General features: G+C 52.0%; 1 protein-coding gene and 1 long non-coding RNA gene across 2 annotated transcripts; one reads left to right on the forward strand and one right to left on the reverse strand.

Annotated features, from left to right (window-relative positions):
• Window positions 1-12,152, reverse strand: FCAMR (Fc alpha and mu receptor). The gene is made up of 6 exons (XM_042257020.1): window positions 11,756-12,152; window positions 9,040-9,100; window positions 3,701-4,039; window positions 2,051-2,810; window positions 1,290-1,408; window positions 1-666 (listed from the first exon to the last, which is right to left on the reverse strand). Exons 1-6 carry the CDS (start codon window positions 11,792-11,794, stop codon window positions 482-484), a joined length of 1,503 nt encoding a protein of 500 aa, XP_042112954.1. The 5' UTR covers window positions 11,795-12,152; the 3' UTR covers window positions 1-481.
• On the forward strand, window positions 7,559-11,834 carry LOC121820759 (uncharacterized). Its single transcript, XR_006061441.2, has 2 exons — window positions 7,559-7,678; window positions 8,635-11,834. It is a non-coding gene; the product is annotated as an uncharacterized LOC121820759 (long non-coding RNA).
• Window positions 12,153-15,059: the final 2,907 nt, after the last annotated feature.

Raw genomic sequence — 15,059 nt, forward strand, 5'->3', positions numbered from 1 at the left:
TTCAGTACAGTTATTTATTGGGGGCTCTGCTGAGCTGAAGTTCTTCAGGGATGTAGTAAGAAGGGCAACATGCAGTCACTGCCCCTAGAGCTTAGAATCTACTGGGAATGAGTCAAACCTGTGCAGTAGGCTGGGTGCTGACAGACATCAGAAAAGGGGGCGCCTACGAGGGCTAGGAGTGATGGTTGAAATTTTGTTAACATTGCACTCAGACCTCCAGGAATGGAAATTTCTTGCCTTATCCGGGTCCACTGACCTCCACCAGTAGTGAACTGATTCTGTCTTGCAGCCTTCTTTGAGTCACGGTGTCGCTTATGGCCGTGGAAAATGCTCCACCTTCCTTGGCCCAGTCTTTGTCTCCCTAGACGGAGTCCCATTCCCCCAGCTCCCTCTGCCCCAGCTCGTTCACGTGGAGGAAGGAAGAGAAGAAGCTGGGCTATGGTATTCAGTCCTGGTTCCGCTTCCACAGTGACCGAGTGGCTTATCCTTCCATTCCTTGGGGTCCCGGGTCTCTTGCTGGGAGACTCAGGCTGGTGTGGAGAGGAGGAGGGTCAACCTGGAGCCTCTTCCTTCCCACCTGGGGTGGCTGGCCTGGCTGGAGGCCCAGCTCCGGGGACTGTGTCATCTGAATCAAGGTGACCCCTGATGACCTTCCTGTCTTCTGAGCTGCACAGACACAGAGCACACTGTGAGGGTCCCGGGCGCTGAGCCTGATTCCCCAAGAACCACCCTCACCCGCTGCAAGCGTCAAGGACCTCTTGACACAGACGGTTTCTAATCAGACCCTTAGAGCCGCAGAGACTGGGCCAGGCCTTCAGGGCCCTGGGTCTGGGAAGCTTAGCCCCTTTTGCTTGCTCCCAGAGTATCTCACCCTTTCTTTGCCACATCTAACCACCGTGGAACAGTCGCTTTAGATGTGTTTAAACCTGGGCCTGGTGCTGTAAGAGGTCTGCAGAGGGTGCAGGCATAGTTTGGCTGTACCTCTGGGCCCTGTGCTCCTGTCTGCTGCCAGCATTGTTCACGTGGTTCCTAGGCCTACGCTGAGCAACAGTCTCACCATTCTCTGAAGAACGTCTCCCTAGGCTCTCGGACATCACCAGGACGTAAATAAACAGATGACTTTCCCATTTGACAGAGAAAGGAACCAAGGCCAAGCTTGGCTAACATGGCCCAGACTAGCATTTAGCACTTCTGCATCCAGCAGTCCCGGACCTGCCCCAGTCCTGAGGGTGTCAGAGGGGAACGAGCCCTCCCCTCTGCGGGCCTGGGGCGAATTAGACCCCACTCACAGCTCTTTTTCCTCTGGAGCTTCCTTTTCCACAGAACAAGGGTCACCAGCATAAGCGGGCACAGCGCCGACGAGACTGGAGTCAGGATCCCGCAGAAGTTCTTCTCTTCCAGAGAAGCGCTGCAGAGGAAGCAGCAGGAGTGGGCATCAGAAGAGCACAAGAGGGGGGCCTGGAGAGCCCTGCACCCCTCATTTTAGAGGCGACCTGGAGGCCTGGGCCAGCCGGCTGCCCTCGTCCCATGGTTGGCCGGTTAGTTGCTGACCTGGGACGCGGTCCCCTGCCTCCCGGTTTCCAAGTCCTCCGTCCTGTCCCTCCCCGACCACCTGTGTGGGGTCCCTGCCAATGGGCCGCAGGGGCCAAGAGAACTGAGTCAGGGTCAGGGAATCCACACTAGGCATTTGGCTCTGCCGCAAAGTGTCTCTTTGTGGCTTCGGTGAGTCACCCGCCACCCCATCTTGCCACCCGCTGGAGCTTTGTTTTCTCATCTTTAAGGAACCAAAAGTCCCAACAGTCCCACCTAAATATTCTGAATATTCTGTTGCTTAGATGTTTGCTCAGTCACGTGAAAATACTCAGATGGCGTTCTCCCAGTGAGGACCTTGGAAGGAGGGAGCATTCTGACCCCCGTGACCTTTGCCCTTCACTGTCCTGAGGCTACAGAGGGGGAGCAGAGGCATGAGCAGACCCAAGGGCGCGTGAAGCTGAGCTCACTGAGGGAGCAGGCAGATGTGCAGCCCCAGGGGAGGGCGCCTGGGGGTTACCTCTTTACGGAAGACTCCCTGGCTGGGGGCCCGAGGGGCCCCACTGCCAGGGCCTGGCTCGGCATCACGTGTGAACCACCGTCTCTGGCAGGGGTGCCCAGGTCGCCGTCACCGCTTCCCTCCGCAGATGCCATCTCTATGCGGGTTGGCTCTGAGGTCCACACAGCTGCAGCCGGGATGGTCCCTTCAACGGAGCCCAGGCTCTGTGGCTCAGAAGCCGATGTCTCCTCTTGGAGGGGTTCCCACATCCATCTTTCTGAGGCCAGGGTTGATGGCCTAACGCTCCCTGCCGCTGTCTCAGGGGTGCCCGGGGTTGTGCTGATGCTCTCCGTCTCCTCGCTTGGCCTGTCAGTCCCAGGAGTAGTTTCCCTCTCTCTTTCGCTGGCCGTGGCCCTGGTTGCTTCTGAATTGCTGGTGCTCCACACCAGACCCCGTTCTGTAGCGCCGGTCATGCCTCTGATTGTTGAAGCTGGACTCTGCACAGTGGGCACAGTTGCCCAGACGGAGCCCTCTGCCTGGCTGCCTGTCCCTGGAGCCAGTACCGCAGCTGCTCCTGGGGTTTGCTCTCCCGTGGCTGAAGCCATGGTTTTCCTGGATCCTGGAGTCAGGGCAGCCGTATCCCATCCTGTCCTCTGTCTTCCTGTCGTCTGGGTGTTTCCTCGTGTGCATCTTTTGGCTGCTGGGGGTGATGCTATTTCAAAGGATCCTGTGATGAGCTCACCATAGGCCAGAGTGGCTGTGGGGATGGTTCTGGAAAGACCTGTGTGAACAGCAGAAGGAGGCCTAATGAGAGGGCTGTCCAGGCAGCCTACAGGCTTTAGCAAAGGACATCAGGCTTGAGGTGTTTGCCGCTAGAATGTCCCCTCACTAAGCAGTGCAGTCTTTGGCCAGTGTATTGGATAAAACAGAGAAAGCCAAATGTATTCTCCAGTCTGTTGCAAATATTGACACTTTATGTTCCTGTCTCGTTTTCTGCCCACATGTTCTCTATCCGACTGCCTGAGGACCCCGTTCTGTCCTCCACGTACTGCTCTGCAAATGAGAAAAAAGGAAAAACTCCAGTCACAGCAGACTGGCCAGTGTCTGCAGATGGTTAGAGAGCAGCCTCTAATCGAACAGTGCTCTCTCTAAACTCCTGCCTGCCTGCACCTCCTCTCACAGCCTGGACGCCCTTCCCTGGACTCCGGGTACTTGACTCCGGACAGCTCTCCGGAACTGACTGCACAGGACCCTGGCCTGGCCACCGCCGGACGCCTGCTGAGAGGCTCCGTCTTAGGAAGGGTTCAGTCCTGCCCATCTGACCTGCTCCGCACGTCTGAACAAAGAGATGAGACCATAAGAAGCCACATTATCTAACCCACTGGCTTCACGGAACCCTCTTCAAATACACGTGCCACAACGTTCAGGGGGAATAGGGTGGGATCGCTTAGGGGGAGACCCTAGTATTGGGCCGTTGGCGCAGCTGGGCCATTTTCCCTGGTATCTACCTTCCCTCCGTCTGAAATGCAAGCCCGCACCTTCGGCCCTTGCATGACCCCAGCTTTCATCACTGTCCTCGTATTTAACGCCCTCCTGGGCCTCTGGGCTTCCTGTGGTCTCTCCCCCTTCCTAGAATTCACCACACCTGACCCGCCAGCCGCCGGCCCTGACCTGGAGAGACCGTCAGGTTCATGCTGAAGAAAAGCGCGTTGTTTGAGCTCCCGAGGCCGCAGCGGTAGCGCCCCTCATCCTCCGGGGTCAGCTGGGACAGCCTCACCACGAACAAGCCTCTTTTCGGGAAGTCTGCGAGGGCCACGCGGCCGCGGTAGCGCAGGTGCGTGTAGTGGTTGGTGGACACGATGGTGCGGCAGACCCCTGTTGAGGGCCTGAGGCGGCACCAGTACTTCCTCTGGTGGCTGTTGATGGCCGAGCGGGGGTACCGGCACCGGATGGTCACAGCTCCCCCAGACTCCCCGGACACCAGCCGTGGGCCCGTCAGTGCACTGGCGGCTGCAGGCAGAGGGAGAAAAAAGTCCATGGAGAAAGAGTGCTGAGTGTGTCGCCGTTTGAGGAGCTCTGAGCTCCAGACTGTGCTAGAATTAGGGAACAGGTCAGAAAGTGCCCCCGTGAGAGTAGAGCTTTCGTTGTTGTAGGTGTTTATTTGCTAAAGTCATGTCTGCCTCTTCTGTGATTCCCCCATGGACTGTGGCCCTGCCAGGCTCCGCTGTCCATGGGGTTTCCCAAGCAAGAATACTGGAGTGGGCTGCCATTTCCTCTTCCGGGGGATCTTCCCGACCCAGGGATCGAACCTGTGCCTACTGCATTAACAGGAGGGTTCTTCACCACTGAGCCACCGGGGAAGCTAGAAAGAACCAACATAGAAATGTCAGTGCTTAGCACCAGATCAGGAGTGGCCCCAAGGGGTGGAATGGAGCTGTGTGGAAGGCCCCATCTGAGAGATGAAAATGCAAGAATGATCTTACCGCTGTTCAGCTAACCACCATAGAATTTACCATGTGCCAGCTGATCTTCTGAGAGTCTGCCCAGAGCCTGGGTTCTAGCCACTGGGTTCCAGTGCAGATGTTTTTTAAAAATGTAAAAGAGAGATACTAGAACAACGAGGTCCCACTGTATAGCAGAGGGAACTATATCCAGTATTCTTTGATAAACCACAATGGAAAAGGAGATGAAAAAGAATATACATATACGTATAACTGACTCACTTTGCGGTACAGCAGAAATTAATACAACATTGTGAATCAGGTATATTTCAATACATTTTTTTTAAAAGAGAGATGTTAAATAGTAAAAATGGAAGTGTTTGCTTGCTGCTGAAAGGAGAGAGTGCCGGAAGCACAGGAATCCTGCCCTGCTTGGCGGTACCTCCTCAGACCAGCGCTTGCAGCACTGCTCACTTTTCTCTAGAAGTGGAAACCACCAAGGGCTGCCGTCAAAGCCGAGCAGAACTGGCACTACGTCTGCTTTGGCAGTGCCTGCGATCACAGCTGAAGCTCAGTCTACAGCCCTTTCACTGACAGCCTCTTCACACTGGCTCTGGGATGTCTCTGCCCCTTGACAAAATCTCAGACATAATTTCAAGTACAGTAGCTTTTGTAATCTCACTTGGATAAGAAAACACACAGCCCAGTGCTTCTTGCAATTCCAATCTCTTATCCAGTTGAAGCCTTTTTCCCTTCTTCCAGCTATGCTTGGAGGCCTGATGTTTGGGAGGGGGACAGCTCAGGGTCTTTGCTTTGCTGGACCCCTTTCTCTACTCAGAACTGCTGTTGGGGCCCCTCTGGGGCTGGGCGTGGAGGGGAGAGGGGAGGGGAGGAGGAGTCCTGGCCTGCAGGTGGCATCCTCCGGGCAAGGTCGCATCCTTCCCCGTTGCCTCCCAGATTCCCTGTCGGGGCCTCTCTGCAATTAGTTCCCTCCTGGTAGGAACTGCCTCTGCTCCTGCTGGCCTTTTAATGGCCCCTTGACATCAAGCCTGTGACCTGGGGCCGCATACCCCTCCGGTTGAAGTCACAGTCCCCTGTGGGTGGCCCTCTTGCTGGAGGCCCTGGGGCAGCTCCTTCTCTGGGATCCACATTTGGTCCCTGCTGGAACCGAGCTGTTGGGAGACTGCTGGGACTACAGCAAGCTTGTTGAGTGGCTTCCTAGAGGTCCCTTCTCTTACTCCTCTAAAAGTGGGGAAGAGGTGAGCCCTCTGTCCCTCATGGACAGATGGTGCAGGGCGCATCACACTGCCTCTTTCCAGAAAGCTCTTACTGTGAGCTCTTCTTTTTGACCCCTGATGATTCTGCGGGTGACGACATGGGGGGCTATTTCTGGAACGACCAGCTTTGCCATCTCTCTCCACAGTCCTGTCCAGGTGCTTCAACATCTTGCTTTAGAATATGGGTGCCTGGCATCTACAACTTTTCTATGTCTTTGAAAGTGAAAGTGAAAGTCGCTCACTCGTGTCTGACTGTTTGCGACCCCGCAGTCTATGCAGTCCATGGAATTCTCCAGCCCAGAATTCTGAAGTGGGTAGCCTTTCCCTCCTCCAGAGGATCTTCCCAACCCAGGGATCAAACCCAGGTCTCCCGCACTATGGGCAGATTCTTTACCAGCTGAGCCACAAGGAAGCCAAGAATATTAGAGTGGGTAGTCTATCCCCTCTCCAGTGGATCTTCCTGACCCAGGAATTGAACCAGGGTCTCCCGCACTGCAGGTGGATTCTTTACCAACTGAGCTATCAGGGAAGCTCCATGTGTTTAACACCTCTGAACCCAAGAAAGTTTAATCCTGTTGCCAGGACTGGCTGCATAATTTGCAAGGCCCAGTGCAAAATAAAAATGGAGGACCTCTCATTCCAAAGTTACTAAGAGTTCACTAAGGCAATAGTAGAGCGTTAAACCAGGCACCTTATAAATGGGGCCCTGTGACTGCACAGGGCACATGCCCATAAAGCTGGCCTGCCTCTTGCATATGTCTTAAGCTCTTATTATAGGAAGAGTCAAGACCATAAATGTTAGAGATAGATCAATACTCACTGTGGGTTTAATTAAATGACACACTACAACTATGGCACTGTTGATAAAGTTACATAGCAACTTATCATAGAAAGCAAGAATCTTCGTAATTACAAACAAGGACTATCTCAGGACAACAATGATGACGCTCTGATTTCTGGAATCTGTGTGTGATCTACATGTGTGTGTGTGTGTGGGGGGGGGGGCAGAACAAGAGGATTGATGAGCCCCATTGATCAGCAGGATGGGGTGTTCTGACTTTGCAGTTGAGAGCTGATTAGGAATCCTTAATCAACTTTCGCAAGGCACATTTTTTTTCTCTTATCAATATCAAATTTCATGCATCCTTAAGAACTTGTTCAGTGGATAACTGGTAGCTCTTGCGTGTGTGCGTGCCAAGTTGCTTCAGCCGTGTCTGACTCTTTGCAACCCCGTGGACTGTAGCCCGAGAGGTTCCTCTGTTCATGGGATTCTCCAGGCAAGAATAGTGAAGTGGGTTGCTGTGCTCTCCTCCAGGGGATCTTCCCGACCCAGGGGTCGAGCCTGCGTCTCTTATGTCTCCTGCATTGGCGGGCAGGTTCGTTAACCCCTAGAGCCACTCAGGAAGCCTGACTCTTATGTAAGCGCTTAGTTATGTACGATAAAGGCTTTGGGAATGTTGACTGTGAGAAGTAAAGGGAGGGCTGGCGTTTTAGGGTCAGTGTGATGGCTCCCAGGGGCCCCTTTGGTGGAGGTGGTGCCCCTGCTCTCATTCACCCACCATCTCCCAGCAGTGTCCGCTGTGTGGCTTCAGGCAGGGACGGGCAAGTGAGGCCTGCAGCTGGAGACTGCAGACTGGAGCCTGACTTGGTGTGAGGAGGTGCAAGGGGCACGTGGCAGGAGCAGGGAGAGCCGGCTTGGGCCTGGGGTGGATCACTTCTGCCCCAGCAACAGGATGAGAAAGGCCCCACCTTTGACCAGTGGTGGGGCCCAGCGGGGAGAGAACCAGCCTGCAGCCATCTGAGATGGGGTCTTCTGTGTGCAGGGACCACAGCGGGGAGATGGCCCCTGGAGGGGTCCGCAAGGACATCCACAGGAGGAAGCGCCAGCTCTGAAGCCTGCCAGGCCAGAGAGCTCCAGGCCACTCCATCAGGTATGAGCAGCCTGCCTCCTGCTTCCCCTCCCACTTGCCACTCTGACCCTGTTGGGGTCCCAGGTGCCAGCTGCCTCCGAGGCGGGGAGAAAGACCAGGGGAGAGGGGAAGGCAGCCTCACACCCCTCCCTGCCTTTCTGACTGCAGGCCTGGGGTGGCCAGGGTGGGGGGGCATATCTCTGAATGAAGATGAAATGGTTGACCAAAATATTTAGCTGGTTACTTAAAATGATCCAATTAGAACTTTCGAGACTTGAAAAATCATGGGCCTGCCTGAGTTTTCATCTGGGGGCCAGGAAGCTTGCTCCTACTGAAAAATTTTAAAGGGGGCAGTGAGAGATGAAAATAAAGAGGTGGCGTGATTACATCACAGAGGTTTCTTGCTCCAACATTAGCTACCTTTGATTCATTAAAATCTGATTTGTTTATAAGCCAAACAAAATTGGTTTTGGTGTTATTATTTGCTGTTCAGTCAATAGATCACGTCTGACTCTTTGTGACCCCATGGACTGCAGCACACCAGGCTTCCCTGTCCATCACCAGCTCCTGGAGTTTACTCAAACTCATGTCCATTGAGTTGGTGAGGCCATCCAACCATTTCATCCTCTGTCATCCCCTTCTCCTCCTGCCTTCAATCTTTCCTAGCATCAGGGTGTTATCATAGCATTTATTTGTTAATTTACTCTTTCAACATTTTTTATTAAGCAGCTACTTGGATACTCTGGGCACAAACTTATTGCTTTCCTTAGTGGCTCCCCATTACCATCAGAAAAAAACCAGACACCACAGCATGGAGACAGGACTGTGCTGCCCTGTCTGAGCCTGATGACCGCACCAGCCTGCAACTTGACTTTCGTCCATCAGTCCCTAGTGCCTGACACAGGGTAGGCCCTCCCTAAGTGTGCATTGACTAAAGAACAAAATGGTTTTCATTTACCCATCTGGTTTCTTTGTAGACTCTGCACTCTCTAAGGCAAGGTCTTCGTCTTTGCATGACTGGTACTGTGGCCTGGCGCTTGAGTTATTTTAGAATGAGTGCTAATAGAGCAGCGCTATCCTGGAACCCATATCTCGGAAATGCAGCTGACTTTCAGTCGTCAACTTGAATTGAAGAGGGCAGAGAGAGATCAAAACACTGAGTATCCCAGAGATCATCAGGTCAGACATACACCTTTTTGTGTGAGTTCTTGCCTCCCACACTCTCCCTGGGCCCAGATCCAATCACTCCCTCTCTCCAAAGCCATGGAGAATGCCTGTCCTTTGGAGGGGTTGCTGAAGGCCACTGAGGTGCCCGCCAGGCTGCAGCCTGGAAGGCTCAGGTGTGGGTGTGCACGCTCTGAATCTGGCTGTTTGGGACTCACCCGGCAGCAGGCACATCAGGAGGAAGATGAGCATTCTCCATCCTGCCCTCTGGCTGGTGACCTGCAAGAAAAAACCACTGTCGATGAGGAGGCCTGAGAGCAGGCGAGTGAGACACTGGTCCAGTAGCCCTGGGACTTGGTTGGTCGCCTTCTCACTCTGGGATCGGGGTGAGCTCAGCACTGGGGCCGGATCAGCTCCATTTTGAGAGAAGCCTGGCTCCATCCTCATGGCCCCAGACACGCACATTTGGCCTGGCTTGCTGCCACCAAGCCTGGAAAAACTCCCTCCGTGGCATGCCAGCCCCAGCACCCGCTTGCCAGCCTGGGGCTCTAGATCTCGGGGAGCACTGTGTAGTGGAAACTCTCCAAGCCAGAAGTTTAAGCCTTAGTTGGAACTGTGGGACCGTGGAAAGGTTACTCAGTGTTGGAGATCAGCTTCCTCTCCCGGGGAATAAGACTCAGTACAGGGTGCTGTGCCACTTAAATGAGTGAGTTAGAAGCGTCCACAGGGGGCCTGGTGCCGAGTCTCCCACTTCCCCTTCTGTTTCACAGAAGGATTGCTTCCTTCAAGGAAAAATCTCACTGGTGTGAGCCTCCAGGCAACAGCAGGAGTTAAAAATCAACTCTCAGGCCAAGTCATTCCTGCCTGAGGGTCCTGTTCGGTCTCTCCTCCACAAGCTCTCGAAATCCCTCCCTGGCCCCTGGCCCTTGCTGATCTCCCCCTGCTCTGGTCTCTCCCACAAGCCGGGGAGGTCCTGGAAGGTAGGACTTTGAGCCTCCAGGCTCTGAATTGGGATCTAGCCTGGTGTAGTTGCCCAAGGCACGTAACTGAGAATAACCAAACACGTTATGAACAAGAACCTCTGACTCTTCTGACAAACACCATACTGACCATTATCAATAGCCCTTTGTTGCTTGCTGATTGAAAAAAGGCTAGGATTGTGTTAATACATTATGCTTATTTTGTAGTCCCCAGAGGGTTTTCATGGATGCTTTTTGGGTGGTTAAAAAAATCTCTTCTTTGAATATACCTACTGCCTGCAGATCCTGGGACTTGTGGATACTTTTTCTAAAGAAATCAAACTGAAGTTAGCCATTGTTTCCTCCTTTCCACTCTAATACCTGTCCTGCTCATGTTGAGAACAGCTTCATACAGTCATAATCTGGTCCCCTCACCCCACTCCCTGTCCAAATGGACAAAACCACATGTGGCCAGTGGCCAGGCTGGGCTTGGGCTAAATGAGGAGAAAAGGGAACAAGGTGGGAGTGGTGGGGGTGTGCAGAGGAAACAGGAGAAGGGGGAAGGAAGGGTGAGGCAGGAGGTGAAGGAAAGGAGAGAGAGGAGAGAAGGAGATGGAGTCCGTGGTCGGCTCTGTGATGCAGCTTGTAGCCTCAGCATGGCTCTGCCTGGCCATGCCCACTCAAGCCTCTGCCAGCTGTACCCAGGTGGAGCCCCCAGGGTGGTCAGATTTGGCAAGGTTCACAGGTTCCCTCTGCCTCCTGTCTCTGGCACCATCATGGCAGCCTCAAGCCCTCCCTGCCCTCTAAACTGCTGGCTTCCTGCTCTCATCTGGAGGCTCTCCCAGGTGTGTCTGCACCTAATCTGTTCTTTGATTAATATCCACCAGGTCCAGGCTACTTCTGGGGCTGCTGTCCAGGTTCCCGCAGGCGGGTTTTTCTCAAGTGCCAAGTGCTGACACAGCGCACGCTGGGGCCAAAGTCTGCACAGCCCTGCCCAACTTCTCTGAAGCCCCAGTGGGTGCAGCTATCTCTCGGCTGCAGGAGCAAAACCGCCTCTGCAGGGCAATGAGGAAGCATGGGGTGTGAGATAAAATGCCTTCAAGGAGTTATCAGCCTTGATTGGATGTTGCGAGGATAACATTCAACGGAAAGTCTCCAAGTCAACAAACCTCTTTCTAAGGGACAGGGAGCCCCAACTCAGTAGCTTGAGGCCAAATAACTCTAGGATCGTGCATCGCATTTTAGAGGACAAGGCACATTGGGGAATTCTCTTGTCCCTCAGTCCCACTGGGAAGGTCTCTATCCCAGCTTCAGCCCAGGCTGGTGTGTAACTCCTCAAGTCCTTGCTTGAGGCAGGAAGGAGGCAGGTGTAGAGAAAGAGCACAGAACCAGGATTCAGGAGGTTCTGTGTTGCCCATGGCAATGACCTTGAGCAAAGCATCTCCACAGCCTCGCAAAAGCTTTGACTGAAGGAGCTCCATGCTTCCTTCTCCTTCTTAATGTTAACATGTGTGTGTGCTAAGTTGCTTTAGTTGTGTCTGACTCTTTGCAACCCTAAGGACTGTAACCCTGCAGGCTCCTCTGGCCATGGGGTTCTCCAGATAAGAATACTGGAGTGGGTTGCCATGCTCTCCTCCACGGGATCTTCCTGACACCAGGGATTGAATCTGTGTCTCTCATGTCTCCTGCATCAGCAGGCTGGGTTCTTCGCCACTAGTAGCACCTGGGAAGCCCTTCTTAACGTTAGTTGGTTCTAAGTCACTCAGGGGACTGTAAGGAGTCCTACACTCTGGAGGGAGGGAGAGTGGGAGTGAGAGAAGAGTAAGACCAAAGGAGGGAGATGCTGGCCTGATCTCCAGGATCCTTCCCTGGCCCCTGGGAGCAGGGCCTGGTTGTTCTGGGACAGTTGCTGCTGCCCTTCATCACCCACATCAGGAGACAAGCCCCCAACCCCTCGGGGAAAGCCTCGTCTCACCTTTGGATCTCCAGGCTTAGCTGGGGATTCTAGATCCATCTCAATCCAGAAATAAAATCCACTTGGACTTTTCCTTTTCTGTTTTTGATGTGCTGGTGATTGGAAACCTTCTAGTTTCTTTTCTTTAAACCTTGAGGCTGAGTTGGCTGTCCGATGCGCTGGAAGGCAGCTGGAGTTAGCGCTGGAAACTGGAGGCGTGAGGCATAGGGCTGCCGCTCCCCACTCTACACTCCCATCAGGTCGCTTCGCGCTGGGCCTTAGTTCTTATTTCTTATAATAGGGAGCCAGTCCAGGCCCCCTGTCATTCCCACCACCCCTTATTCCTGCAGAGCTTTTCCAGGGGTGACGACAGTAGCTTTAAGGGGGACGCACAGACACATATCCTTCTACCTCTTATGCCCCCTCCAGCCCAGGGCCCAGAGTTTTTAGAGTGCCCCGGTCAGCCAGTTCATTCAGAGCTCTCCTGGATCAGTGATGCAACAGCTTGGGCAGAAGAGAAAATTCAGGAAAGGAATTCCCCTGCTGTCTGGCTGGCAGCTGTGCCTACTAGCTGACCTGTCCCCTTCGACTTCCACGGGGAGGCAGTTTGAGGCCCTGACTCCAGTTCAGCTGGACGCTTGGCAGCTACCCCTCATGCTCCGGACAAAACACAATACAGTGAATGAGAGGATCTCCATGGAGAGGCAACACTGGCAAGTGTAGCTTATCCAGGTGGATGACGTCCTTCAAAATTACCCCAATGTTTCCCTGTGGAAAAGATTTCATGGAAATATCTTGCAGAAGATGTAATTTGTCTTCCTCTTTTGGCTTTAAACAGACGTTAAAACGGCAGGCATAGGCCAAGCACTCAACAACGAAGGGGCTTCAGGGGATACAAGTGCTACAGCTGAAGACTCTCACCAGGACCGCTGCTAGATTAGATAGTACTCTTGAGGCAACTAGAAATGACACTTCTTCCTTAAAATAAATAGATGTAGTTGGCGTATTGTTACATATTGGAAACCACTGGGAAAGCATGTATTGCCTATGCTTTCCCCCTTCCAGGTTTGCAGACAGAACCGAGTCACTGAAAGCAATAGGAGAGGAAAAGAAATACCTCCAGGGGATGCCTAGAGTATGGTTGGGACAAGACCATCTCATGCAGTGATGCATGCCAGTGTCCTTGTGTTACAGAACCCAGGTCTGGCTACGTGCTGCTCAGAAGCCATTAAAGAGGCCAGGTTGGTGCAAAGGAAAGTTTGCTTTATTTTGGATGCAGGCAATTGTTGCGGAAGCTGGACACCTGTCCAAAGGTCTATCATCGGCACTGACAGCCAGGGGTAAGAGCTTTTATAGACAGAGGGAGGGGGCTATTTGCAGAAACAGCACGGTCAGCTCTGATAGTCATCTTGAAATTGGTCATCAGTGATCTGGCCAGTGTCATCTTGATTAAGTACAGTTAATCTTCTGTTCCAGGATCTGTTTTTTTCCACTTCTTGAGGCCTGTTCTCAGAATCGTGGCAGCTTATGTCATGTCTACAGTCTGGCCACCATGTACTTAACTTCTCCACCTGGTGGGGGTTTCATTATCTCTAAGAGCTCATGGGATACGGCTCAGAATACTACCTGTAGCCCTTGACAAGGAACTAAGGGTACTTGACTGTTCTTAATGAGCACATTATTATTATTATTTGGTTTCCTTTGACTGTTTCCCCTTGTTTCTACATTTCTTACTTCTCTGATTAAACTTTATGCTTTGGCTAAAGTTTTTCCGCAGACAAAAGGCAGGCTGAGGACCTGGGGGCCAGGACCATTAGGGCCCTGCTGCTGCTGCTGCTGCTAAATCACTTCGGTCATGTCTGACTCTTGGCGACCTCATGGGCTGCAGCCCACTGGGCTCCTCCTGCATGGGATTTTCCAGGCGAGAGTACCGCAGCGGGGTGCCGTTGCCTTCTCTGCCATAGGCCCCTGCTCTGTCTCATTTGTGCACAGCTGTGTGTGCTGCTGTCCCAGGACCTGGTTATGGCCTTCAGATTTTCGCGAACACCTAGAGCGTCCCTTGTAAGTTAGAACACATCTACCATGTGGGTGGCCTCCCCTCAGCTGTGGCACCCTGTCACAGTGTACAGGCTGAAGATCTGTGCATGGCAGTCCTGCCTTCAGAAACTCATCCTCAGAGTTGAATGACCCCTATGCAGGTGCAGAGAGGATTGATGCTTGGCTAGAGTCTCCCCTTCCAGCTCCTCAGAAAGCAGTGTAGCCTTGCGGTTGATCACAAAGACTTTGGAATTAGGCTCCCCTAAACTGATATCCCAGTTGTATTTTTCACTGGGAAAGTGATGTGGGTCAGATTACTTATCTTTTAGAAACTTCGTTTTCCTAATCAGTAAAGCAGGAGAATAGTAGCACCTACCTCATAAAGTTATTATGTGAATTAAGTGTGATAAACTATGGAACTTGAAGTGCCTAACAGGCAGTAAAGTCTCAGTAAATATTAGCTGATAGTGTTAATAGCTTAACACACAGCAACAGGGAGCAAGTGTCTTACAATGATCAAACTGTCCCCCCACGTCCTTTTTGAATGTTTTCACCTATTCTGAGGTCTGCTGCTCTTTATCCTTTTTTTTTTTTCCTTTTGCCATTTGAAAGATTAAAGGAAAGTCAGTTTTACTCAGGATACGTAAATGGAATGACCTTGTATTTAAAAATAAATACCTGTCAAATTTTCATTATTTTATAACCTATGTGGTCATTAAAAAAGATAATAATGTCTTCTTTTGGAGTACCTTAAAGGCATTTTTATTATAAATACGTGAATTACAAAGCCAGTTAGTTTGGAAAGCAAGGGCTAGTTTTCAGAGCATTAGTCCAAAGCCAAAGTGGTCCCCTCTCTGAAACTTTGTGGAGGTAAAAACTGTGCTGGCTACTTCTCTTGGGAGCATAACTGAATTCCCTTGCCCAGCACAAAGGCACAGGTGTTCTGTTTACATGGATTTATGACACTGTGACCTTCTGATTACAGGGCCCAGATGCCAGAAAAAGGCGAAATAATACTTAGACCAAATGTCAGATCTGGGAAGAGCTTTATTCACTTCCTGACCTCCCCATCTCCAACCCCCAATTCCAGTTGTAGCAAAGGCTCTTATTTGCTCAATAGACACACTAGAGTGAAAATCAGCATACAGAATACTAACCAATGCAAAAAAATCATTTGTTCTGAAAGAATCTATATTAATCTCTCTCCTCTCCAAAACATGTTTTCTAATGAATAATTAAGAACAGTGTATAGAGATGTTTTACGCTTCCATGTTGCTAGCGGTCAAGA

Source organism: Ovis aries, chromosome 12 (assembly GCF_016772045.2).
Source record: "Ovis aries strain OAR_USU_Benz2616 breed Rambouillet chromosome 12, ARS-UI_Ramb_v3.0, whole genome shotgun sequence".
Classification (NCBI taxonomy): domain Eukaryota; kingdom Metazoa; phylum Chordata; class Mammalia; order Artiodactyla; family Bovidae; genus Ovis; species Ovis aries.

Excerpts from the sequence above, each read along its gene's own strand:
- FCAMR (XM_042257020.1), bottom strand. The coding sequence starts at position 11,794 with ATGGATCTAGAATCCCCAGCTAAGCCTGGAGATCCAAAG. Across the intron at positions 9,101-11,755 it reads CTAAGCCTGGAGATCCAAAG|GTCACCAGCCAGAGGGCAGG; the intron begins GTGAGACGAGGC and ends TTTTTCTTGCAG. Across the intron at positions 667-1,289 it reads GCTCCAGAGGAAAAAGAGCT|CTCAGAAGACAGGAAGGTCA; the intron begins GTGAGTGGGGTC and ends GTGTCTGTGCAG.